The sequence below is a fragment of the Cebidichthys violaceus genome, unplaced genomic scaffold (genome assembly GCF_023349555.1).
Source record: "Cebidichthys violaceus isolate CVI_PGR_0920_01 unplaced genomic scaffold, fCebVio1.0.p SCAF_12, whole genome shotgun sequence".
Taxonomy (NCBI): domain Eukaryota; kingdom Metazoa; phylum Chordata; class Actinopteri; order Perciformes; family Stichaeidae; genus Cebidichthys; species Cebidichthys violaceus.
The window spans coordinates 9,105,350-9,129,874 of NW_027176285.1; the positions used below are offsets into that span (position 1 = coordinate 9,105,350).

Sequence of the window (24,525 nt, forward strand, 5' to 3'; positions counted from 1 at the left end):
GTGTGTGTGTGTGTGTGTGTCCATACCCTTTAGAAGAGGGTCCAGAAGGCATACTGAAGGTTTTCTGCAAGTTGAACTTGCCCGTAGCGATGGCGTCTGCCGACTGTGACAAACTGATGCTGCGATTTCTGAAGAACTCAAAACCGCCAGTTGAGCTGGGTTCCTAAACACAGAGGTGCACAGCTCACTATTTCCTGTTTTCAGCAGGGGCTACCGACCTGTTAGCTTAACTAGGCTACCCCCGATTGAAAGTCTGACATGTGGGTACAAAGCATGATGGGGTTTCAGACCTAGATCAAGCACAGCTAAGCATTTTCAATAAAAAAACAAGCTTGTGTTGTGTTTCTGTGAGTCATCTCTTTACGACAAATCGATTCTGAAACGTAATTTACACTCCTTGTGTGCTTTCAAGTACTGATATGATGTAGGCATCCTTAATGAATATATTGGTCCTGGTCGTACAGCAGGAAGTTGCTTGTAACTTTTCCTAGACCAATATCTACAGACAAAGTAAGTGGCAAGCAGAGGAAATGCATATTTGTAGAGATGATTTTAAGTTCTCTACCTGAGTAGTGGGCGTTGGGGGCGGAGTGTCCATCTCCCCGGAGCCGATGGCTTTGAGGAATCGGATCATGTGCCTGCAAAGGTCCCACTTGCCCTGCTCAAGCGCCGTGTTGAAGAGTAGAGTGGCGTGTTGTCGGCTCACTGCTGGGACCTCCATGTTCTTTACAGAGAAGGGACGGAGGAGAAGAGAGATGGACGAGACGGAGACAGATGGAGACTACGTGAGCATTTTATCCTGACACCCTGATCGCATTTAGTCAGGTATCAACAATGATTTTAATACTTCCGTCCTAGGCTGATTATGTCTAATAATGCCTGCATCATGCTATGAAAAGCTAACTGACTATGTGCAGGTAGCGTCAGTGTGTCACTACCTGCAGTATAATCAGATACGAGGCTGCTGTGTCCAGGTCTTGAGCCATGAGACACTCCTCAAACAGATCTTTGGGGTTCCCCACAGCGGCAAACAGGTAGTTCCACAGGGCGTACTCCGTCTTCCTGGCGCAGTGAACGATGGTCTGGAGGAAGAGGGGGAACTCTGTGATGAACTTGGCCACGGTGGGCAGCAGAGGGTCGGGGATGGGCTCCCGCGATGTTGCCTCTTCTTCCAGCACGACGTGCACCATCAGCTCCATGACGTGAGGGAAGTAGGGGAGGGAGGCACATGACTGGGCCAGCATCAAAGCCTGCGGGAGAGAAAGAACATTAAGGAGTTGAAAAAATGGACTCAGTTCAGGTAATTACTATTACCACCATTCTTTTACTAAGCTGAGGGGATGAGACGGGACGCTCCACATACCTGTTCACCCAAGTTGCGAACCAGCAGCTGCCGCAGGATGTGATGGAGGTAGATTTGGGAGGTCCTCTCCACGGTGCAGTAGGGGAACAGCGCCTCCAGGGGCTCAGAGGCTCCCTGCAGCCCGTCGTAGAGCACAGTCTCGTTGGTTGCCCCCAGCACCAGAGCGTCCTCGAACAGCACGGCCAGAGGGTAGATATTGATGTGGAAGGGCAGCATGATGCGCCTGGAGAGGAAGGAGTGGGGCTTGCGATGGTCTCGGGGAAACAGCGGCAGCCACACTTTCATGCCGGCCTCACCGCAGGACAACCACAGGGCCTCCAGCAGGTGGCGCTTCTTCTTGTTGGAGCGACAGGTGGTCCACACATTCTCCACACATTGGGCCAGCACCACCGGGGGACAAAATGGTAGCTAGGGGAGACAAAAAAAAAAGTGTCATAGGTTCTTGAAGAACTGCTGCACAACACACAAGTGTAACTTGACACCATGTAACTACTGCATTGCCTATTGTTTGGACTCACCAGCTTCTTGTTGTTGGCAGGCGTCTCCTTCTCCCGTACCTGCGGCCCTGAACGGTCCCTCTGCAGCATGATCAGCTGGCCAGCCAGATTCAACATGATGCTCTCTGCCATGCAGGCCTGAGATAGACACACACATAAAGCATGAACGCACATGCACCTACAGAGACAGTATAGGTCCGTCAGAGTGCGTGTGTGTGTGTTACCTGCTGTGGGGCTTTCAATGTGATGCCAGTCTCTGTGCGCACAGAGGTGAGTGTGACGGACACCACGAGGGCCGGGTGAGGGATGTAGCGAGACATCGACACCTCCTGCAACAACTCCACGCTGGCTGTCGGGTGTGGACTGAATAGAGGTAAATGTACAGTTGTGGTCAAAAGTTTACATACACTTGTAAAGAACATAATGTCATGGCTCTCTTGAGTTTCCAGTTATTTCTACAACTCTGATTTTTCTCTGATAGAGTGATTGGAACAGATACTTCTTTGTCACAAAAAACATTCATGAAGTTTGGTTCTTTCATGACTTTATTATGGGTTAACAGAAAAAGTGACAAAATCTGCTGGGTCAAAAATATACATACAGCAACATGAATTAGCAATTTTGGTGACTAAGAAAGTTGTGTCAATGAAATAAGCTTCATAGCATGGCCTCTTAACTTCTTGTGAGTGATTATGAGTGACTACAGCTGGTGACTTCTCTGAGGCCATTTAAATAGGGCTCATTGGATACAAACGCCCACAAACGCTATAATGGGAAAGTCAAAGGAGCTCAGCATGGATCTGAAAAAGCAAATCATTGACTTGAACAAGTCAGGAAAGTCACTTGGAGCCATTTCAAAGCAGCTGCAGGTCCCAAGAGCAACAGTGCAAACAATTGTTTGTAAGTATAAAGTGCATGGCACTGTTTTGTCACTGCCACGATCAGGAAGAAAACGCAAGCTATCACCTGCTGCTGAGAGAAAATTGGTCAGGAGGGTGAAGAGTCAACTGAGAACCACCAAAAAGCAGATCTGCCAAGAATTAGAAGCTGCTGGAACACAGGTGTCAGTGTCCACAGTCAAGCGTGTTTTGCATCTCCATGGACTGAGAGGCTGCCGTGCAAGAAGGAAGCCCTTGCTCCAAAAGTGGCACCTTAAGGCTCGACTGAAGTTTGCTGCTGATCACATGGACAAAGATAAGACCTTCTGGAGGAAAGTTCTGTGGTCAGACGAAACAAAAATCGAGCTGTTTGGCCACAATGCCCAGCAATATGTTTGGAGGAGAAAAGGTGAGGCCTTTAACCCCAAGAACACCATGCCTACCGTCAAGCACGGTGGTGGTAGTATTATGCTGTGGGGCTGTTTTGCTGCCAATGGAACTGGTGCTTTACAGAGAGTAAATGGGATAATGAAGAAGGAGGATTACCTTCAAATTCTTCAAGATAACCTAAAATCATCAGCCCGAAGGTTGGGTCTTGGGCGCAGTTGGGTGTTCCAACAGGACAATGACCCCAAACACACATCAAAAGTGGTAATGGAATGGCTAAATCAGGCTATAATTAGGGTTTTAGAATGGCCTTCCCAAAGTCCTGACTTAAATCCCATTGAGAACATGTGGACAATGCTGAAGAAACAAGTCCATGTCAGAAAGCCATCAAATTTAACTGAACTGCACCAATTCTGTCAAGAGGAGTGGTCAAAGATTCAACGAGAAGCTTGCCAGAAGCTTGTGGATGGCTACCAAAAGCACCTAATTGAAGTGAAAATGGCCAAGGGACATGTAACCAAATATTAGCACTGCTGTATGTATATCTTTGACCCAGCAGATTTTGTCACTTTTTCTGTTAACCCATAATAAAGCCATGAAAGAACCAAACTTCATGAATGTTTTTTGTGACAAAGAAGTATCTGTTCCAATCACTCTATCAGAGAAAAATCAGAGTTGTAGAAATAACTGGAAACTCAAGAGAGCCATGACATTATGTTCTTTACAAGTGTATGTAAACTTTTGACCACAACTGTATATATCATGACTTCCATGTAAAAAAAACACAAAAGCACAAAAAATAAAACTAAGACTCTGAGGACTTTAACTCTAACGTATTCGAAAAAAGCTTTCAGTGTGAGAGGCGGCAGCATTTTACTGCTAAGCAGAATCTCATTTTCTTTGAACAACAAACGACTTAATGCAGTTTACTTAAATGAATAGGAACACTATTACCTAATACTACTATGACTACTGGTGCCAGGGATTTCCCTGGTGCTGGAGTGTGTGAAAAAGAAGAAAAGTGTGCTGAACGTAGAGAACAGTTCTGGTGTTAAGTTAAGACTGGATGTGTAATGTGTGTACACGGGACTCCACCTGTCGTTCCTCCTCTCTAGGCTATAGAGGCAGATGGAGCAGTCGGCTCTGAACAGGATGACCATATCTCTGAAGACGTTTAGCAACAGGGTGTCTGAGTGCAGCTTAGTGACGGATGCAAAGGCGTTGTCCAGGTTAGAGGAGCGTTGATAGAGCCTCAGCTGGTGTCAACAGAGAGAGAACAGAGGAGAGTGTTGCAACGAAGACCGACTAGAATCACGATAAAAAGAAAGAAATCATGGAATTCATGAGAAGTGGTGCATCTGTCTTACCTGCTCTTGCTGGTCAATATAATTGTAACAGGCAACCACCACAAAGTCCTTCCACCAAGCCAGACCTCCGGTCACCGTCATGTTCTGCTCCTACAGAGACGCAAACACAAATACACGTTAACAATACTAAACTAACAAAACTTTAACCGAAAATACTCTACACCACATTTAAAATCATATTTTTTATTAGTTATTTCTGGCAGAATATTTTCAAGGCAAGTGGAGATAATTAACAACATGACTATCCATATCTGGACAAACTACAACTACCACGAAGCCATTTAGAGAAGATTACATGTTGGTATTTATCCTCCAGTCTACAATGTCACATACCTGAGTGATGTTTCCAAACAGCTTCCATTTCCTTGTGAATAAGGAGTAGTGTGCAAAGCCCCGCCTCCCTGCTACAGCCATGCACTGGCCTGCTGTGTCTATGGCTGCAAACTGCGCGCACACACACACACACACACACACACACACACACACACACACACACACACACACACACACACACACACACACACACACACACACACACACACACACACACACACACACACAGAGAGAGAGAGATGTCCATAAAGCAAACAATAGAACATCATCTATATACACAGAGTACAAACACACTCACAAAACTAAACAGTTTTATAGACATTTTTATTGACTAGCGCTTTACTAACATAATGAATGGTCATGTTTGTTGATCGTATCAGTCCTATCAGAGAAGAAATGGGCTTTAAAGGCTCACAACAGCTACTTTTACGGACCAAACTCAAGCTCTCCAAGAAGAGAAGGAACAACTTTTTTTACAATAAACTATATGTAGATTTTCTCGAGCTCCAACACTTGTATAATGATAATTCTGCTTATGTATACACACTTGTGAACACAGCTAAATTAGTTTGCTTAGTAAACACAGGAATATAGCAGCTCCTAGAGTCTGAGCAAAGATGCACGTTGTCACACTCACCCGTATAGGCCAGTTGCTCTCTAGGTATGTGCTGTGAATCTAGAAGAATTCAGAAAATTAGAAATACAAGATAATCCACTATAGTTCATATCCATTAAACTATAGACACAAACAGGAAAGGCATTAGTTGAATAAAGCTCCCTGATGATGTGAGCGGTATCAAGCATTATTAGCTGTTAACAGTATTGACTGCTTCTTTGTATCTGTCGGAGTCATCACAAGGTTCTCTTTTATGATCCAGAAAACATTACGAAGCAGATGGACTTGCTCTCAGTGCCAAAGTGGTTTACATTCATTGCAGCTCGAGCTCCATCTCACACTGGAAGTTTGCAGAAAACCTTTTTTTTTTGATAATGGATTAATCATAAAGCCAAAATGCCAACTACTTAATGGCTCCTGCTTTTCACATGAGATCATGTGTAGATTGAATTGAATATTTGATGGATTATTGTTGAAGAAAAGAAATAGGCAGATTTATTAATAATGAAAGTAATCGCAGCCATAAAAGCCTCTATTGCTGATGCTACACAACGGCTTGAGGCTGCAGCGAAATATAATAAGCTACCAAGTAATATTTCAAAACTCTCGTCACTGTTGCATAAATTCCCCCCAATAAGGTGTGACAACATCCTGCGAGCATGCTTACCTGGACCACGTGCCAGTGCTTGTGTCCCAGTAAAGTGCTGAGTCCCTGAGAGAGAGAGGAGTCGGGGTGGTGGTGCAGCGGGCTGCCGTCGGGTGGGTGCAAGTGTGTGTGCGGGTGTGTGTCGGAGGCGCTGTGGACCTGCGAGGGGTCCCCACAGGTCAGGTAGAGGCGGTCTTCACCGTGGAGCAACACCTGCTCCTGGTTACTCTGTACAGTCGACAGAGGAACAAAACAGAGTGTGAATGTTTACTGTGAGCTTCTTGTGTGTGTGTTCACACAAAAACCTGACAATACGTTTTCTCTCACCGTGCAGGGGTTGACGGTCAGGGCACTCTTGATGAAGTGGAACTGCAGTATGCCGGCCTGCAGGGAGGGGTGAGGAGGTGTGGCCATCTCCTCCTCCTCCTCCTCCTCCTCTTCCTCCTCCTGCTGCTGCTGCTGCTGCTGCTGCTCCTCCTCCTGCCTCCTCCTCCTCCTCCTCCTCTCCTGTTTGATAGGGAGCACCCATAGGTGGTAGCCCTCTGCTCCCCAGCTCTGGAAATGGCGGAGTGGAAGTCAGCCATTATGCACACAATGGTAACAAAAATACATTTTACATGTAACAGGTGAACTACCACTGAGTAGAGAATATGCAAAACACAGCCTCGGTTCCACTTCAATGAATAGCAATGTGCTTGTAAATAACAGGATTAAGAGGGTTCTGAATCTTAACATGACCACAACATGTGTGCTTTTAACATTGCCAACTGATTTTTTTTATGTTTTTTTATGTTTTTTATGTTAAAATGTAGACAGTGGAACATAATCAAACAAATCCACTTGCCATAGAGCTGATTTTAACAGGTTCCTTCTTGGTACCATCAGAACGATACCTGATGGGAGGACAAAACATGCAAAGATACATAAAAACAAGAAAAATGTTACGTGTGTACTAGTGCATTTGTGTGTGTGTGTGTGTGTGTGCGCGTTTCCACCTACGCAAAGTCCTCTCCCAGAGTGCAGATGAGGTGAGCTCCAAAGACACTCCACAGCGATAGGCCGCCACACTCCCATGTAACCATGACCACGCTGTAGTCAGGTGACCAGCAGATCAGCTTGACTGGGCCCGTCTTATTGTAGATGTCTGAACAGGCAAATAATTCAGAGAAGTTATAAAGGTTCAGAAGTTATAAGGGTTCAGAAGTTATAAAAGGTTCAGAAGTTACAGTATAAGGGTTCAGAAGTTATAAAGGTTCAGAAGTTATAAGGGTTCAGAAGTTATAAGGGTTCAGAAGTTATAAGGGTTCAGAAGTTATAAAGGTTCAGAAGTTATAAGGGTTCAGAAGTTATAAAGGTTCAGAAGTTATAAAGGTTCAGAAGTTATAAGGGTTCAGAAGTTATAAGGGTTCAGAAGTTATAAAGGTTCAGAAGTTATAAGGGTTCAGAAGTTATAAAGGTTCAGAAGTTATAAGGGTTCAGAAGTTATAAAGGTTCAGAAGTTATAAAGGTTCAGAAGTTATAAGGGTTCAGAAGTTATAAGGGTTCAGAAGTTATAAAGGTTCAGAAGTTATAAAGGTTCAGAAGTTATAAGGGTTCAGAAGTTATAAGGGTTCAGAAGTTATAAAGGTTCAGAAGTTATAAAGGTTCAGAAGTTATAAAGGTTCAGAAGTTATAAGGGTTCAGAAGTTATAAAGGTTCAGAAGTTATAAAGGTTCAGAAGTTATAAAGGTTCAGAAGTTATAAGGGTTCAGAAGTTATAAAGGTTCAGAAGTTATAAAGGTTCTGAAAGCTTTAGGTGGAGTTGTATTTATTTATCTTTTTCATATTTGACACTGAATCCCATTATATTGTGCTCTTCTTAATAACAGGATAACCTCTGGAAATGATGAAACGTTTGTTATAATTACTGACTTGTCTGAATGACAGTGCTCGATATTGCAGAGTGATATAATCATCTACGGGAAACTCAGGGAGCAGCTGAGGAAAAGTGTCTTGAAATACAGGATTATATTCCTTCCTTCCTCCTGTATGTTCGCTGCAAAGCAACCTGTTTTGTTTTTTTCACATGAATCACGATGTTCTTGAGCATAACTTTCTAACAAAAGAGAATTCACAAAGGTTTTGTTTTTGGACTGAAAAACACAAAATATATGTAAGTGAGATTACAAATTTGAATATGCCACGTGTGTTTTGTTTTTCAAGTTCTGGAGACAATCGTGTTAGAAACAAAATAATCCTGTGTTTTATCTTGGTGTGTTTGAGATGAAGCCAAGTGTTCAAATATTAGGGCTAAGATTGGTATTTTAAAGAGAGCAGAGAAACCAAAGTTCCTGCAGGGACGTTTAAGATTTTGAAGACCTTTTTAATAGCAGAGATACATTATAATACCTGATACACAATAATTCTGGTATAAAAGTACAATTGCAAACCAGTAGGGGCCACTTGACCTAGGATTAATTAGAATTACATTACATGTTTGCAGTACTTCCACCGGGTAAGCAGCAGAAAATGTAAATTCAAGTTTCTACTAAATAAAACACAACACTGAGCGTCCCAGAAACTGTAGCTACAATGTTTTGACTTTTTAATACCTTCTCAAGCCTTTTTTATTTTTTATTTTTTAAAGTAAACTCAATTCAAAGTTTTTAAAGACTTTTCAAGACATGCACATATCTAAAAACCGGTAGAATGGAAATGAGCCTTCACGTAGTTCCCCCACTAGGGGGAGCTCTGGCTTTAGAAAATCCCATTACAGTCTGACTGAAACAGATGTAACAAAAAGGGGAAACACAGGCATGTGCACCCAAGAGACACAGCTGAAGGAATGCAAGTTTTCTCAAGGAGGATTTTGTCCAGCGGTGTGATAGAGAGAGACAGAAGAACAGAGGAGAGAGAGAGAGAGAGAGAGACAAAAACAGGGACAGAGAGAGATGGGGAGCATGTGTTGTGATACCTGGGTAGTGTTTTGGGGTGAGTTCCAGTTTGTGGGAGAGCTGCATGGATCCTGTCGTGGTGTCTATCATGTACACCAGCACTGTGCCACTGTAATGAAAACAAACACACTTTAACAGTCATCATTTGTTGCCGAGGGGAATATAAGCTGTGTAGTAACACAATATTTGTGTTTTGTGTGTGATTGGAAATGATTTATTACAGGGGGGGGGCAGTGAGGAAGAGAAAGTCCATCCAACCGGGGAAAATTGCACAATCCATTGGTAGTTTCTGACAAGCACACACTAGGTAGGCCTCGGCAAACACAAACCGACAGATTCTCACACTGAACACACACCACACGGACAACAATCTATCTCTGTAACATACGGATGCAAGCACACACACACACACACACACACACACACACACACACACACACACACACACACACACACACACAGGTTTTCCACCGTATTGTAAAGATTTGTACAAAGAGACAGTTAAACACACGTACCTGGCACAGCCAAAGGCCATCAGTCTGTACTTGTTGTTGACAGCCACACAGGTGCCATCATTCACATCTGCTGCCCAGACGCCCTGCAGTTGCTGGACACACACATGGAACATTTATGAATTATAAATAACTGAATGTGTGTAATGATGTCAGTTGCAGGTCAGCAAAGCATGTTTTAACTGCCGTTTCCTTTAAACACATCACTTAACTTTAAATGTGTTGATACGTCTAAATGAAACTCTACAGCTGAGAATAAACACACATTATCAGCTTGGTCACGATTTTAATATAACATTTATATCTCGGAGTCAACAACACCCACTTTCCAATTTCAAGAACATCATAATCATTTCTCGCCAAAATATGAATGTGAGCTCCTCTTGTCCTTTAAGATGCTGAGACAGAGACATTACTGTTTAAAAGCTGCCAATATAAAGTAATGGCCGTGAGTCCTGTATTAAATCATATGATCATGATATTAATTCAAAATCACTGCGCTGCCATGGTAACAAAATCTAAAAACTTGTTGACGGGAACATGTTGCATCATTAGCTTGGAACAGTTTGTTCACTTTACCTTAATTTATCTACTACTTATAGTTTTAGCCTTTATATTACCTGGTACCCAAATAGATTTAGGTCAGATGATGCCATATGCTGATATATATTGATGACATACACTGTAGAACTGGTGGCTGTCTGCAAGTCTAAAGAAGAATCCGTGACTTTCATCAGCCTTTCAATGCAATAACTATAATACGTTTTTGAATATCTGAGTTTTGATCTTCTGTTGGCCCTTCCGTACAGTTTGTGTGTTTTAACGCCGGCAGTGTGTGTGTGTGTGTGTGTGTGTGTGTGTGTGTGTGTGTGTGTGTGTGTGTGTGTGCGAGTATTCTTACATCTGCGGTGATGGTGTTGCTGAGTGGTGTGACAAAGCCCAGGCGTCCGTCACTCAGAACAACAGCAAAGCCGTCCAGGGTGACACAATACTCCATACAACGGATATACACTCCTTCCAGGTCTAGAGAGGGACCACCTACACACACACACACACACACTGAAGTACTCTATGCAACAAAAAGACTGAATGTGGAACTGAAGTTAAGCAAAAACATTGAACAAGAAAGAAGACTGCTGCAGACAAAACATGTATGTGTTTTTATCCGGGATGTTATTTGAACAGTCAACCTTATATTTATAATTTAATTCCCAGCATTAGAGAGTGATTGGAAACACTAGAACACCGTCAACTAGAACCAAGTCTGCTCTTTTCCTCTGTGTTTTGCTGTGTGCATGGGTCTTCTCTAACCTCGAGCAGACTGCAGGTCTAGCGAGAAGGGGATCGTAGTGAGGCAGATGGCCTTGCGTCCGTTGCTGCCGAGCCCGTCCCAGTGCAGCACATGGAGATAGCCGTCTGCGGTGCAGACCAACAAGTCCTCCTGAAGGGACTGCAGACTGGTGGGAGGACGAAGAAACAACACAGAAATGAGCATCGAGGTCCAACAAACAGGAAAGAAGCTGTGGAGGAGGCGGGGAAATAAAAACAGGCAGGGACGGGAAGGTAGGAAGAGAGGGAGCGAGATAACAAACAGCAGTGTTAGAAAACAGTGGACTAGTCATCATCCAGCTGTGGGGTCTGAAACTTTTACTGGCCAGCTGTAATGACGCCACATAGCTGCCCGTGCCAACTGTCACCGTCTTCTAATACACAAGGGAACAAACAAGGGTGTGTTTGTGCGAGTGTGTGTAAAGCGTTTCATTGTCTTTGAAAAAGTATGACAGGGCTCAGACTGAAGATGGCACAATGGGACAACCGAAAGGAGAAAGAAAAGCAGGCGTCAGAAAGAAAGACATGAAAGGAAGTTGAGGGTGTCAAACACAGTGGACTTAAACTGAGGAGGACGCAACAACTTTGACTGTAGTTTCACAGCAGGAGACGCCCACTCATCTCAAGCTGTGCCTTTGAAATGCCAACGTGAGCGCTCCCATTCAGACGACTGCCCTGTAATCTCTGTCAAGCGCACACATTGGAGATGTGACAGATGAACACGAGGACATGAAAGATGCAGACAATATAAAACACAAAATGAACAAAAAAATACAGACATAAAGAAAGTCGAGCAGAAAAGTTCTTGTCACTCAGCAAACAAAAGATGTCAAGTTGGAGGATAATGAGGAAGGTGGAAAACTAGAAGAAAAGAGAAACTAAAAAAAGAACTGAAATTAGCAAAAGACTGAACCACCACAAAGGAGAAAAACAAGGAGAAAGGTAAACTGTAGAAATCCTTTCAGGGACAGAGAAGGAACGGATTCCTCCAATTATCATTTTATGTAGCTGACAAGCAATCCATCTCACTAAACTGAAATCTCCTTGTTTATCATGTGAATAAACACAGTCCAGAAAACGCATGAGGCTGATTTGAACCAGTTACTCTCCAGCAAACACTGATATCAAAATTGTTCCTTCTGTCATCATTTCATCATTCATCTGTTATCTTTAACCGCTTCGGGGGCGAGCTGACATTGGGTGAAGGCAGGGTAAACCTCTGGACAGGTCGCCAGACTATCGCAGGGCTGACACATGGAGACAGACGACCATTTACGGGCAATTTATAGTCATCGATCAACCGGCTGCATGTCTTTGGACTCAGGAGTCAGAGAACACAGGTTAAAACATGATTACCAGTGCGCTCGCATTAAGATACACAGTGAGCGGCATTCATTTTGGTGTTTCCAGTGTGTGTAGGTCTTTGTGAATGTGAGCTGGCGTCAACATGAGGGAGAGGTAGATCTGCCGAGACGACAGGGAGAAACACAACGAGAGAGAGAGAGATGAAAAGAGATAAAAGGACGATAAGACTTCTTGCTACCTGGTTATAGGGGCCTCCAGATCTACAGGCTTCTTCATCTCTAAAGACAAAGCGGGGGCACATTGCTCCTCCTTGTACCCCGGAGTCACCCTCACACGAGGACTTCCTCTGTGAAAACACAAATACATTAATTCATTTGACTGATGTACGAGGAAAACTGTCAAAATCCCAAAATGGAAAATCGGAGCTGAAGAACATCACCAATACGCCCCGACTTGCCTGATCTCTGCTGGTATGCTGTCGAGGAATGTGACACACACACACACACACACACACACACACACACACACACACACACACACACACACACACACACACACACACACACACACACACACACACACACACACACACACAGCACACTAACAGAAGGATTTAGGAAAGGAAGAGAGAGAAGCGTGCAAACACCCCTATGCACATACTTCTGTGTACTTTTGGTCAAGAGCTGTTTGGAAAGCCTAACCAGAGGAGTGTGTTGCAGCAGCAGATTAACACATATACTTCTGGCCAGGTCGTGTAATGGTCACTTAAAAATAACAAACAGGGATAGCTGCAACAGTTGGCAGTAACATTTCCCTCCCTGCTTTTATCAACCATATAACCCCAGCAAATTATTAATTACATATTTAGTCAAGAGCAAACACAACATTACAACATTACCAGGATTTAGTACTGAAGCCCTCAGCTGCCGGCTGATTGCAGCAAGCAAACGATCACGATAGGGAAAAAAAGCAGCCAACGCGTGTTCATATAAATCAATTTGGTAATTGTTTACAACCACCAATGTCATTTGCAGTAATAACACAACATCTACTGTTTTAACTGACCAATTCAAACTGCAAAGAAATAATGTTGCTGTGTTTTGTATATATGCTATATTATGTTTTCACATTTAACCCTGAGCAGATCCAGGTAACATTCAAGACTAATAAAACAAACCAGAAAATACAGTAATAATATTCATAATAACTGTTAAATGGCTTGTAGTGTAGCCTCCCAGCACACTACAGCTGGCCCCCTCTGCTCACTTCACCTCAGCACGTGTGTGTGTGTGTGTGTGTGTGTGTGTGTGTGTGTGTGTATCTCAATGTGTATGAGAGTTTAAATGTGTGCTGTACTCACTTTGGATAGACCGGCTCATAGAGGGATTTGTCATCACCTCCACCCAACACATCAAACAACAGGATGTAGCCTTTGGCAGTCTGAAAACAGAGAATTATGAATTTAAAAAAAAACATCAATATAGTTGATTAACCACAAGTTTATTATCAGACAGAGAGATGGAGAGTGTCGAACACTGAGAACACACAGAGGGAGAAAGTGAGGAGGAACTGTAAAAATGCATAAGGATGCGAATGTAAATTTACAAGTCAAGTTATATAAATTATTATTTGAATGACATCAAAAATGTGCAAAGTAGGAAGCAAAAGAGAGAAATAATGAGAGGACCTGAGGGAAGAAAACGTAAACGGTAAACAAAAATATCGTCATCATCATCATCCGTTGGAGGAGATGGCAAAAGATTACAGTCAGTAAGGAGTCTTGACCGGTATTTCTATTTCTCCTAATAAGGATAATATGTGCAGCACAAGTACTCTCGTGGTTTAGAAAAATATTTGTATCTCCCCAGAAATGATGGTTGACATTTCCCTGCACTGCACAGTCCTGAACAGGCTGAGCCAGTACTGATAATGATGCTCAAAAAACAAATTTGTCAGCATTTCAAATGCACGCTCCGGGCTCCATTCTGTAGAGGAGCTCACAGTATCTGTGATGTAAAAATAGCAATTGCTTGTACTATGTGCGAACAACCGTGTTTTTTTCCACAACTACACACACACACACACACACACACACACACACACACACACACACACACACACACACACACACACACACACACACACACACACACACACACACACACACACACACACACTGCTGTCTGGGAAATGCAGAAATTGAGCCTGTAGACTGAAACATGACACGAAATCTGATCTTAACTCCACTGTCAGCAGTGATGTGGATGCTTTGCAATGACTTCATTAATGCTGCAGAGTCACCTAGAACCAGAGAGAGATCAATGCACGAACCACTATTCTACTATTTCCAGTCGTTTATCCAGTTGTGCTTCTCTGTATGGTGACGTTTTGCTCATAGTTGGTGGAAGCACACTGAAGGAACCCTTGATTTTTCTAGTGGTGACAGAAAGTGAGAGCGAGAGAGAAAGAGAGCGAGAGAGAGAGCGAAGCCAGCAACAACTTGAAGCTCGACTAGAAAAGAGCAGCCAGAGAGAGGACGGAGCCAAACGGAGGCCTGCTAAAGCCATCAACAGCCTCGGAGCTCCACAAAGCTGCAGATGAGCTACGAAGGCAAAAAAAACTGCTAAACAACAAAGCTCCAGCATGCATCGAATCTACATCAGATGTCTAATAAATATCTATAATATCTATGCTTCTGTTTCTTAAGTCAAAGAAAGAAAACTGTCAACATAAAGCAGTTTAAATAGCCTTTTTGATCCTTCAAAGACTTGATATCTCAATGTGAAAAGAAACACTGGCAGCATGTCAGTTATCATGTGATTTTGTGGCAAAACCCCCCAAAAATGAACGTTCAAATATAGGGTAGATACACATACGGTGGACTTGACGTAATTAATAGTAGAAAATACAAAAAGATTTCCACGTTATCGTTAACTCTGCTAAACACGATGAAAGCGACACTATCTTAGAAAGACAATATTTGCATAAATCACAAAACACTGCTAACATGAAGCTCACCTGTGACAGGTGATTATTTACTAAATCATGATGCATTAAATAGTTTTGACTGAGGAACAATGATATAACGAAATGAAAGCAGTGAGTTGAGGATGCAACAATGTAAAGACAGTACAGTTCTAGAGTGAATCTACATATAGTTCCTCTTCAACAGTGTTTTATTGACAACCAGCATTGGGGAGGCTAGTCCTCATAAAGGAAATGTGAGTGTGACCAGCCAGCTACTGTACTTCAAAAGCCTGCCAATTAACAGGAGGAAGGGATATCAGTGAAGTAGCAAGGATGGGAGGGGGAGGGGCGGGAAAACTAGTTAGCTACCTATAGGACAAACCTCAGCAGCATCTCCCTTTCATCTGAAGCTTGATCACACAATAAAGCGTTCACACAGCCATTCATCCTCTCGTGGGACTACGATCACGTTTACTTCAACTCATCTCGTCAGATACCTGAAGAACCCCGGATGAAAGGGACGGGAGATATAAAGAGAGGGCCACAGGGAGATACGCCCCATGTCTCCAGGACTCTCGGTGCGTTCACACATGCAGAGGTAATGATACAGGAAGAGGCGGGACGCCCGTTCTTTGTCAACTAAAAGCTCAATAAACAAGCAGGCACAAAGATTCAAAAGGCAAAAATGCACCCAGCGGCTTAATGTGGGGGAAGAAGTTTAAATAGCAGCGGCAACAAAAAAGCTGCCGTCGTTATTCGAGAGTCTTTCATGAGGCTGCAAAATAGGGTCTACAAATGAGTGATGCCAGAACCAGCTCAGGTTCCACTGCAGATACTGGACCACAAGAGTTACCCCACTACAAAACATATATATGGGCTACTTTCTCTCATCCTCATACTGGCAACAATTGGAGCCGAATATCAAAATCACGGGAATCTTTTTTTTTTATACGAAATGTAATCAATAAACCTGGTCTAAGTCTAAGTGAGAGATTAAGTGAAACCTTGTTCACTCAAATAGATGTGTTTTATGATGTCTTGTGGGCGCATATGCATACTCATAATAATCATAATCAGTACGTGAGAGGCACATCATAGACGACACTGTAATTACAGGACATTAGCTCTCGTCACGTAACACTTCCTCTTCTTCCGTTGGCACGTCTACACTATTCACATTAACTGTTATGACTTGGATGCTGCATTTGAAAGAAACGGACATCAAAGGATTGACTTAATGCTGCTGTGAAAAACGCAAGCAAATAGAAACGGAGACAAAAGTCTCTAGTTCAGGCTCGCACGTAGAAAGAAAGACATGCAAGTCAGCAGAAAACTGTACACCATGTATTAGCGTACCGGGGCCTCTTTTCTGCGTGTTTAAACAAGCTCCAGAGGTCCGTCCACACACACACACACACACACACACACACACACACACACACACACACACACACACACACACACACACACACACACACACACACACACACACACACACACACACACACACGATATCTGCAGTGGCTGTCCTGACTGAAGCGTGAGAAGACATCTGACCAAGTACTTCGCCAGCTTATCAGTATTATTCCATAAAATTGACAAAGGAGTGTCATTACTTTCCAGTCCTGCTGTACCTTTGACACAGGGAAGAAAGTATGTGCGATAGATGTGTATATCCAAAGAACACTTTTAAAATGAAATTCCTTTTCCAACAACTTTCCATTTACCAGCGATGAAGGAAGGACACGATAAAGAGAAGAATCTAATGCAGTACAGCCACAACACAAAGAAAAGCCTCAAAAATATCCAGAGTAGAAACACCTCTCTGATGCAGTCTCAGCAAAATGATGTGTATTGCAGAGCCAATATGTGACCCTGTTATTGCCTCCACATCTGGAATGTGTGTGTGAGAGATAAGATAGAAACATGTGGGTTATATTTGTTTACAAAAACAGAAAATGTCGACAGTGCAATTTAAGGAGTCTGCTCTTTAAATACTTAGTTTATCATTCTTTTTTTACCTTAAACATTTTAATTTGCTTATGCTTATATTTACATAAGATAATAATATGTATGTGGAACTGTGTCTCTGCGTCTCTGCCATCTAAAAACAGAGAGGGAACATTTTGGCCTCGGACAGATCCCGAAACACACACAAGAAGAGCTAAACGCTATAAAGTATTTCCCGTGTTTGAAGATCCTCTCGCTCTGTCGACTGCTTTAGCCGTTACTCTTGCGCTCTTTACACACAAGCTACACACTCGGCTAAAGATAGTCCGGGTCACGGTTTATGAGGGTGATTACGTTAGCCTCGAGGTCTGCAGGGTGTGTGGGCAGCCAAACATCTGGGAAACAGCTGGTTTGCTGAAGCGAGAGCTACCGCCTGCCTGGGCAACGCTGGTCTCTGTTGTTCTGCAGTCTCTGACTTCTCCAAGTCTGCTCACCCTATAATTAAACTACAATGCTAATGAGGGTGAGAAAAGGAACGGCTTCTTTGAGATAAAAAGGAAAAATAGACGGCTAGTCAAAACATCGCAAAGTTTAAAATGTAAGACGTGCACGTCATCATAACCTGTGAGTTTGGCCGGAAAAACACAACATCTGAACTTGCCACAGCATTTATGGATTAAATGTGTGAAAGGGGGTCAAGGTGACGGCCATGTCTGCTGTGGACTGAGACCAAGTTCGTGGCAATACTTTTTGACCGCCTCACTGAATTCACTGTCATTTTGTGGGTTGCAAAAGAAAACAGATCACAGCCATCAAACGTTGTTTTGATCGCATTTAGGCAGAATACAATGACCGTGTATTCACTCCAGGCGCCTTTCTGCTCTCTTTCTACAGTTTTCTTAACAGATAGATGAAAAATGTAAGCAGACTGCCAACAACATGACACTTTTTTTTTTAAACACTATAATTTGGATGTTTTGCCTTTGATAGATGAGACAGATTGAGACTAGAAAGGAGGGTCGGACTCAATCCCAGCTTCTGCGGTTAGGATTTAGGACTCAGCCTTGTTTCATGGGGCGCCGGCTCTTCAAGGTAAGCCACCCGGGCACATTACATTACATTACATTACATTACATTACATTTTAGACTTAAAGATTACTCGTTTGCGCTGATGTTTTTTCAAAAAGTTAGAAAATGCAACGCAAACTTTGACTAGTAGTCACTGGGATAGGAGAGGAAGTGCAAGTGTCAAAAAAGAAAAAACCCAAAAGCAAAGTAAAAACACCACGAGTGAAACGTTTGAACATACAAACAAAGGTATGAAGCAAGTCCTCCCTACATTACCATTTAATACTCGTGAGTCAGAATCAAACTCTGTGTTAGTGGAGCCCAGGAAGCGAGTGAACAAGTGTGCCCTGTTATTTTTAACTCCTCCACCTGCTCCCTGTTGTGTTTGGCCGGGTGGGCCTGGGACGGAGTCTGACTTAATGCTTTCCCAGACACATTCACAGCATTCATTCATGTGTACTCTGGCTTCAGTAAGAGGTGGGGATTAAAGGGAGGACTGGGAGAGAGGGAGACAACGAGAGAGGTCATCGTGCATCATGTTTAAACTATATGCTGCTATTTTGAACCTACCTGCCATTTCTTTTTGACATGAAGCGTCAAGTTAAAGCATTTACAAGACACAACTAGAAAACGTCTTAATTTCCTGGACCTTTGAGGACATTTCTGACCAGCGTACCACTATATAAAAAAACAAAACAAAACATTTCTGCTTCAAATGCTCTAAAACATTACATTTGACAATAAACCACCGTGTCTGTATGTGTGTTGTTGTTGCCCCTTTAACACCTGATTCAGTTTGTTCAGCAGAATGGCTTCAAGGACAAGAGGTGGTGTTTTGGGAGAAACATTCATGGCTCTCTGCCACACTGACTTCTAAACAGCCTCACTTGTCCTTGACGGTATGTCCTGGCAGTGTTTACAGAAAGACGTAGGATTAGCTGGACTAAGGTATTTGCATGTACAGGAAACTCTGAACCAGCTCATTCTAATTATTTAAATAATATAAATAGAAACCAAACACTATGGCTTGTTAATGATTAAATTACTAAACCACAAAACATAGACATTTGTGGAGGAAATATCCTGGTCCTGCAATATGTGTAAGACTGTAATACAACTCGCCGCATTACTCAAGACAGATCATCCCACTAATCCCCACTAATTAGATGAAAATATCAGTTATCTTATTAATCATGGCTGGATTTCTATTCCTAATTACATTACCTGAACTATAATTGTGCAGGTTTCACACAAATGTATCTTGGCGGTTGTCCTGATCTCATGGCCTTTGGAAGCCGACTGAGTCATCTGCTGACTCGGGCACTTGTGAGATTACTCAACACGACGCTTCCTTCAAAGAGTTATCCGAGCTGCAGAGCGCTCAGATAACAATCATGAGAAATGGTGGCAAGAAGAGAAAATGTCAGGGAGTTGGTGTATCTTGAATTTCAGTTGTCCCAATTTTGGAAAAGGTTTATTTTTCTCTTCATAGAGGAAGCACCGCTGGAGTGTTACGTGAACGCTGAGATGATCATTATGAGAAACCACAAACTGCACCAGTCAGCTGAATTGGTGCCTCTATCTCACACACACACACACACACACACACACACACACACACACACACACACACACACACACACACACACACACACACACACACACACACACACACACACACTAATCCTTGTAAGCTTTCTGTTAATGTACATGAACATCCAACAGTAAACACTCTGAGTCTGCGACGACTGCTCGGGCTTCTTCCATGTGTTCGACACGGCAGATGCAGCCTCCGTCTGCTCCCTCTCTGAGCTCACAGTGTGCATTAAGACATTAGTTCAACACAGACGGGGCTCATTATCAAGAATTACACTTGATACGAGCGATTTACATTCAATCCTGAAAATAAATAAGTCTCTCTCTCTCTCTCTCTCTCTCTCTCTCTCTCTCTCTCTCTCTCTCTCTCTCTCTCTCTCTCTCTCTCTCTCTCTCTCTCTCTCTCTCTCTCTCTCTCTCAACAAGGCCACTCTTTGTGACACATTATGTGCAAATTATACTTAGTTTTGCTCTGAACCTGTGGTGTTGTAAATCGTGGAAACAACAAAGCCAGTGCAGCTGGAAACATGCATGTTGGATTGCGGTGCTTTTTGCTTCAAAGCTTTGTGGAAATGTTGATTTGCTGCGGTGCTAAAAATCATTTTTTTTTTTTTACAGCAGGCATATGTAAATATAATCATGATTAACACTATCAAAGCTTCATGTTCTAGATTTTCATGAGCGATAGATACGGTCGGGGAATTGATTCAGCAAACTATTAGATGATCCGAATGGAAGCTCGACAGCGGAGGAAAGGTCGGAGTAAACCGACATCAGTAGGCTTGTGTGGGCTTACGTAAAGAAATATGGAGGCGAGAACATTTCATCTCCATGGAAATGAGCATGAATATTAAAAAATGACATCTTTTGAGCTTTGTGGGCTGGTAATTTGCATATTTTTTGGGTTGTGGGTCCTTCTCAAGAGTTTACACAAGGCAGGGCTATAATGACAGGAAGGAGGATCCTGGGGGAGATATTTCATCATTACTTTAAACTGACACAGACTGTGCATTCTCCCCTCATCAGGTTCAGCATTCGGGTAAATTTGTATTGATCTGCAAAACACACAAAAAATGAGGCCCTCTTTATCTCCCAAAAGAGCTGAGGTAAGCTAGATCCTTTCAGGCTGCTGTAATCCATTTCCCAATATAGAGCTTGCCCACAAGCCAAAGGTGACTGATGCTTACCTAATTATAACCAATATATACACCAAAAGAGGTTAATACATCTAAGTTAATATGTGCAAGCATTGGATTAGACAAAACATGACAAGACTTTAAACAGGAAGTAATGTGTAACTGAAGCATTCGAATATTATCTCAAAAGGTTTCAGGTCAGTTTGTCCAGTTGGACCAGACAAAGTACTGCCATTAGGTGATTTCAGGATGTTACTGTTGAGCCCTTTCCTCTGACTATAAACAGGCTGCCCCCATCAGTCCTCTAGGTTCAGTTCATCTCGACTAACTCGTCTGTCACAGTTCTGTGGAAGGTTATTTACACTTCCTGAAAACTGAAATATTCGCCTAAAGCACCACAGAGCGTAAAATGTTTTGATGGCGGCCACTCTACTCCAGCTGCATTAAGCCTGGAGCTACATGCAGACTTCTGCAAGACGCTCACCTGAAGTGATTACTATGTTATTTAAAGCATGTCTAGCTTCAGGAATCATACGTTCCCTCTTTTACGCACTTCAAGCTTCTAACTTTACACACTCATGTCACATCGTTGCTCACTGCCTGTGTGATTGAAAGTGAAGTTGGAACTTGACGTAGAGAGCTCAGGGAGCGCGTTTCAGGTCCGCTCTCGTCGCCACAGGAATACCTTCCTCGTATCTGGAGCTCAGCAGAACAGCAAAAATAGGACAAATTCTTGACTGCTGTTTAGAGAAGTGCAGCCACACTTTCATTTTCCCTCTTTGCCATGCTCCCTCCTACTGCGATGCACTGCAGTAACAAGGAAGTTGCTTCTGTGGTTTCCTATAACAGAGGGGTCCTGATAAAATCCACTAATCCTCAGGGATTGATTACTGAAGCATCTTTTACCCACTGACTGAAACTCCACATGCAATGAACCCAAGTGGTAACAAAGTGATAAGAGGGGGAATCACTGTCACAGAAAGTAGAAAGAAAAGCAAAAAGACAGATGAAAGACCGAGAGAGAAACTAAGTTTATGCAGTAAGTATACAAGTTATTAATGCACTTTGCTCTCAGAGGACATGATATAAGACATGGGGGCAAAGGGTGTCAATGATACTGCTAATATGAGATGATGTGGTGGAGCGCTGTACTTACCGCCACAGCGATCATGGAGTCGTCTGGTTTCCATTCGGCCTTCTGGTAGAAGCCAAACTGGGCCGCCGCCTTCGCAGACTCGATATAGCTGACTATCAAAACACTGGGCTGTGGGTGGGGAACAGGGATATGGTAAAGAAAAGGAGCACTTTAGACTGACTGATGGTCACAGACATCCGACTGCCACATATGTTAACCAAAAAAACAAAAACATGCACAGAATACGTACTGTTACTGCCAGAAATGTCTTAAGAGTTCAAATAAACCGAGTATCTTTGGGTTTTGAGCTGTTGTTTACATTACTTTAGACTCTGACTTAAACTGTAATTTTAACTAAACCAAAATTACAACTATAATCAATTGTTATTGGACTGACATCAATACAGCAGTAGTGTAATCCTTCATAATAGTTCTAACCAAAACATGTCAGCAGGTGTTAAAACAGCTGTTAACAAAGTCAGTTTCTGAACAGCAGAAACCTCAACATCTGGCAAAGCCTTCTTCTTGAGTCGTCGGCTTTATTCAACAACCAGTGGAAACCCCCTGCAGATTATTTACGGCTCATTCATGTTATAAACGCGTATAGTTTTACTTAACGCAATTCTAAAAGCACACATTATTACGGATGATGACTAATACTGAGTCACGCTTCAAATGTAATGTTACAGACGTGTGCCGGTCTTTGACGTTGCAGGTGAACCAGGACAGTGCGCTCACTGAATGCTCAGGTGACACAAGCAGGGAAAGATCTCGTGTAATTCCAGCTGTGCAACTTTAGACCTCGAACCCCATCGCCGTAATGAGAGAGCAGGTTTGAAGTACTTCAGGCCTCTCGCAGCATGAAATCTTAATAACGCCAATGACACCTGCAGTGGTGAAGCTTGCCCCGTCGGAAACAGAGAGAGAAATCTCTCTCCTCGTTTTTTTAATTACAATAATGACAATCACAAACTCATTAGGTGTAGATTAAAGAAGGTTCTTTCTTGAAGTAGCCTGTAGCGTTACATTTGGTAATGAACATACACAGTGGGAAAAACATGGTTCAAACCTATCAAAGTAACAGTGCACTGGGTTTGAAATGAAACAATGTCAATGAGGTTAAAATTATGATAAATTAATTAATTTGAGGTTTTCTACATCTGATAAACTCTGTACATAATCTAATCTAATCTAATCTTAGATAAATCATCTGATAAAATCACCAATTTCCTTTATTGGTTGGTATAACAAAAGGTACGATATTTAGATAATGTGTTTATTCAATGATTACATGTTACAAAATCCACTCAACTGTTTCTCTGCAGCAGCACAAAAAGTTAACTGCATCTTATTTGTCCAAGCGTCTTCGATCATTGCCCTATTCCTAAATATTGTCAGTTTGTTAAAATCCTTCATCACCCAAAACCTGCAGGCAGGTGTGTTGAAGTGGTTTGTAGGGAAGCAGTGGATCAAACTCATTTATTTCTTCTGCATTGCCATTTCCTGTGCTTGATGATATTCCCATGCAGTCAGCTGGTGTAACTGAAGAAATCCTAGGGGGGCGTAAATAATTACACACACAACTATGTGCAACCATATATACACACACACACACACACACACACACACACACACACACACACACACACACACACACACACACACACACACACACACACACACACACACACACACACACAGCTAATTTTCGCCGGCACCCACGGCCAACTATACTATTGCATAACAATCCTCTATTCCTAGACATCCTGAGCTCCCACACGGCCGGCGACAGAATGACTACAAGGCTGTAAGCTACTGCGTTACACGGATTAAGTGACGGCGCCTCGACTGAACTAGCTGGGCTCAGGCTGCGCTGGCCGAGGTCGAGGAGAAAAGGGATTAAAGGAAATAGACAAAAATGGCAAAATGATGGCGGAGAACAACAGGGGGCGAGAAACCTGAGAGGGGAAACGGCAGATTTACATCACCGCCATTCACTACATAACCTGAGCATGGGAATGAAATTAAAAAAGAGCAGAAGATTATCTATATTGATACACTAAGACAAGCTATGATACGAAGCATGACAGACAGAAATATAATTTTCTTTACTTTTAGAATGATTAAAACATCTGGATTACAATAATCCATAACTCACACTATATCCATTTAATATCACACTTTTAATAGTGTATTGATACAAGATCAGGCTTGTCACATGTGTGTTTGCTTTAAGAAATATGAAATATATTACTCAAGCAAAACCCTCCACAACACCCTCGATCGTGCACTGAAATGGCGTAATGGACAGAACAGATGTGAAAGGTGCGAATAGTCTATCTCTATTGGACATTCCTTACGCCACCCTTTTCCTGAACGCCTCATTGATACTCACGTTCTTAAGACAGAGGGGAAGGAAAACATGGTCACGTCCTGTGTGGGCCTCAGGAAATAAACAGTGACCCTGATCCATTGTTGCTACACCTTCAATAATATACAAGCTGCGT

The 24,525-nt window shown here is 42.6% G+C and overlaps 1 protein-coding gene across 1 annotated transcript in view; it reads right to left on the bottom strand.

The window, feature by feature from the left end:
- The window catches only part of ric1 (RIC1 homolog, RAB6A GEF complex partner 1), a 31,177-nt gene that overhangs the window by 4,556 nt on the left and 2,096 nt on the right, over positions 1–24,525 (bottom strand). Inside the window, exons 2-22 of the mRNA XM_068706220.1 lie at positions 22,040–22,147; positions 13,527–13,606; positions 12,405–12,512; positions 10,844–10,989; positions 10,434–10,570; positions 9,536–9,627; positions 9,041–9,129; positions 7,087–7,231; positions 6,932–6,980; positions 6,415–6,642; positions 6,109–6,315; positions 5,463–5,501; positions 4,826–4,936; positions 4,493–4,582; positions 4,221–4,381; positions 2,085–2,223; positions 1,882–1,998; positions 1,364–1,771; positions 939–1,250; positions 566–724; positions 27–163 (exon numbers count right to left, since the gene is read on the bottom strand). Coding sequence (XP_068562321.1) covers positions 27–163; positions 566–724; positions 939–1,250; positions 1,364–1,771; positions 1,882–1,998; positions 2,085–2,223; positions 4,221–4,381; positions 4,493–4,582; positions 4,826–4,936; positions 5,463–5,501; positions 6,109–6,315; positions 6,415–6,642; positions 6,932–6,980; positions 7,087–7,231; positions 9,041–9,129; positions 9,536–9,627; positions 10,434–10,570; positions 10,844–10,989; positions 12,405–12,512; positions 13,527–13,606; positions 22,040–22,147 — 3,062 coding nt within the window. The remainder of the gene's footprint in view (positions 1–26; positions 164–565; positions 725–938; positions 1,251–1,363; positions 1,772–1,881; positions 1,999–2,084; positions 2,224–4,220; positions 4,382–4,492; positions 4,583–4,825; positions 4,937–5,462; positions 5,502–6,108; positions 6,316–6,414; positions 6,643–6,931; positions 6,981–7,086; positions 7,232–9,040; positions 9,130–9,535; positions 9,628–10,433; positions 10,571–10,843; positions 10,990–12,404; positions 12,513–13,526; positions 13,607–22,039; positions 22,148–24,525) is intronic.